The 2,113-nt window shown below is 37.2% G+C and overlaps 1 protein-coding gene across 1 annotated transcript in view; it reads right to left on the bottom strand.

Moving 5' to 3' along the window:
• Positions 1-1,307: 1,307 nt before the first annotated feature.
• Positions 1,308-2,113, bottom strand: part of LOC149297874 (DNA repair protein RAD50.L) — a 33,408-nt gene continuing 32,602 nt past the window's right edge. The window contains exon 25 of the mRNA XM_089488112.1: positions 1,308-1,494. Within this exon, the coding sequence (XP_089344238.1) occupies positions 1,308-1,494 (187 nt within the window). The remainder of the gene's footprint in view (positions 1,495-2,113) is intronic.

Below are 2,113 nucleotides of genomic sequence, written 5' to 3'. Positions count from 1 at the left end.
ACAATATCTCTATAAAAGGGTTTGTTGGGTTGTTTGGGGGTAAAAGGTCGCATTTGGGAAATGTACATTTTTTTTTATTGGAAATTTGACATGTGGTCATCCTGCCCTCTGTGTTATTCGGGACATTGTTGAATCCAGTCAATTCAATACAGCAACGGCATTTGGGTGCAGAAAGAGATTGTAGAACGCTTTCTACACCCGTTAAAAGTCTTTAACTGTCTGTTTTCTCGTGATGTGCCTGGCACGTCAATTGTCGCCAAGGGGTTAAGCCCCTTAACAGCTGTTTTCCTTGCATTGTGTCTCTCCCATACAGTGTACCGCCAGGGCAGTCATCTTTTTTTTTGTCCTCGAAATATAAGTCTCCCAAAAAAGGCACATGAGTAACTGTCTACACTAAACTAAAATATTTATAGCTAAAACCTCCAAAGTTTAAGATCAGGTTTTCACAAATATAGGCCATGTGTGACATCTGTTTTTTTTTTTCTGCAGACCTTGCTAGCTATTTTGGTTTTCTTATTCCTCTAATTTCATAAACCTTTTTTTCTTTAAGCTTCTTAAAGTTCCTTGTTTGATCCTACTGTTTTAGTAGCCCTTAAATTCCTTATTTTATAAAAAAAAAGTTATGTAAGAACTGGTTCTTGGTAAAAGTAACTTTTTGTTCACACTGGACCTAATAAATACAAATGACAAGCTTAAAATAAGCAAACCAGAGTTAACTGCTTTAACTATTATGTTGCTGCATAATAATTGTTTATGTACATTTTGTTAGCTCTCAGAAGCCAGATCAATGACCATGGTTATCTTGTGCATAACTCACCCACATTATTTGTACTGTATTTTTTTTTTAATGTGTTTAGAGTGGTAACTGCAGCCTTGTATTGATGGGTGTACACGTCCTAAAAAACAAGTTTACCATTTGCAACGAAAAAAAAAGTTCGGAGAGAGAAATGCCACCTATAGGCTGGTGTACAAAATTAATTCACTGTTCTCAGATTCACACAACTGCTATAAAAAAAACCCCATCAAACCACGAATGTTTCAGATTCACTTTACCCACCCATGTCTCAGTACATCAGATCTGTATTTGTCCTTGGGTGGTTCTCACATGTCATTGGCAACGTTAAAAAGTCTTGCTGCATCAAAATAAAGAATGTTAAATAGTAAAAAATCAAGGTGGTATTTGAATTTCAAAATTTTATGTAGAAAGCAAACATATTCAACATTTTGTTAATAGTAGAGGTTTTTTTTTTACGTAATATAACCGGTCATAGGCAGGGTATACAATGAAGTATCTCTTAAACACCAGGTTAATGAACATAGGATCCCAAAGAACTGACGCTGCATTTCATGATCTCAGAACACTGCTCCGCATTCTTTTTAATCCGATAAAAATTTTCCACGTATTCTGAACGCCCCAAGAGCTCCACAAAATCTTCATCATGTGTGATCACAAGCAGCTGGAAATTACGCTGCCTAGAACGACTTTTTATAATCCTACAGAAAGACATAAAACCAATATTTCATTTAAATATTAGGATAATCGATTTTGTTTGACCAAGAATGAATGATTTAGTGTCACAGGTTAAAGGTGAACTCTCGAGAATCTTTGGCCACCTTGCCTAAACTTTAAGATTAATTAGTAAGTATGTAAGTAATAAACACTAAACATTCTATTTTAAATAATTTTAAACATTTGATTTAACTTACCTGGAATACTTACCTACCTATGATCCCCTGCTACTCTTCGGGATCTTCATTCACCCACCCCCTGGAAGCCTGTTGGAAAACTGTAGCGATCTTGTTGCACGCAGAATAGCGTGCGACCTCATTGCGTAAGTATGGAAGCCACGTATTGCCAAAAAAAAGGCCGTACATGCCCCATACAGAAGCAATGTATTGCTGAACAGGCAGCAGTTTCAGGCCTCATTTAAGTGTTGTCTGGTCTGTCTGGGAAAGACAACGGTGGAGCAATGTGAAGACCAAAGAAATGGCGGCCTGTGTATACCAAGAACAAGGACAACCATGGAAAATATCTAGGGCCCTGCTTCATGTAACATTAGCTGGCAAAGCACACAACACTAGGTACTCCGCTGACTACACAAATTTACCCAAA

This window comes from Sceloporus occidentalis, unplaced genomic scaffold (assembly GCF_023333645.1).
Source record: "Sceloporus occidentalis isolate IW3139 unplaced genomic scaffold, rSceOcc1.0.p SCAF_36, whole genome shotgun sequence".
NCBI lineage: Eukaryota > Metazoa > Chordata > Lepidosauria > Squamata > Phrynosomatidae > Sceloporus > Sceloporus occidentalis.
Note: the sequence above shows the minus strand (reverse complement) of the source record. Positions and strands in the feature narration are given on the sequence as shown.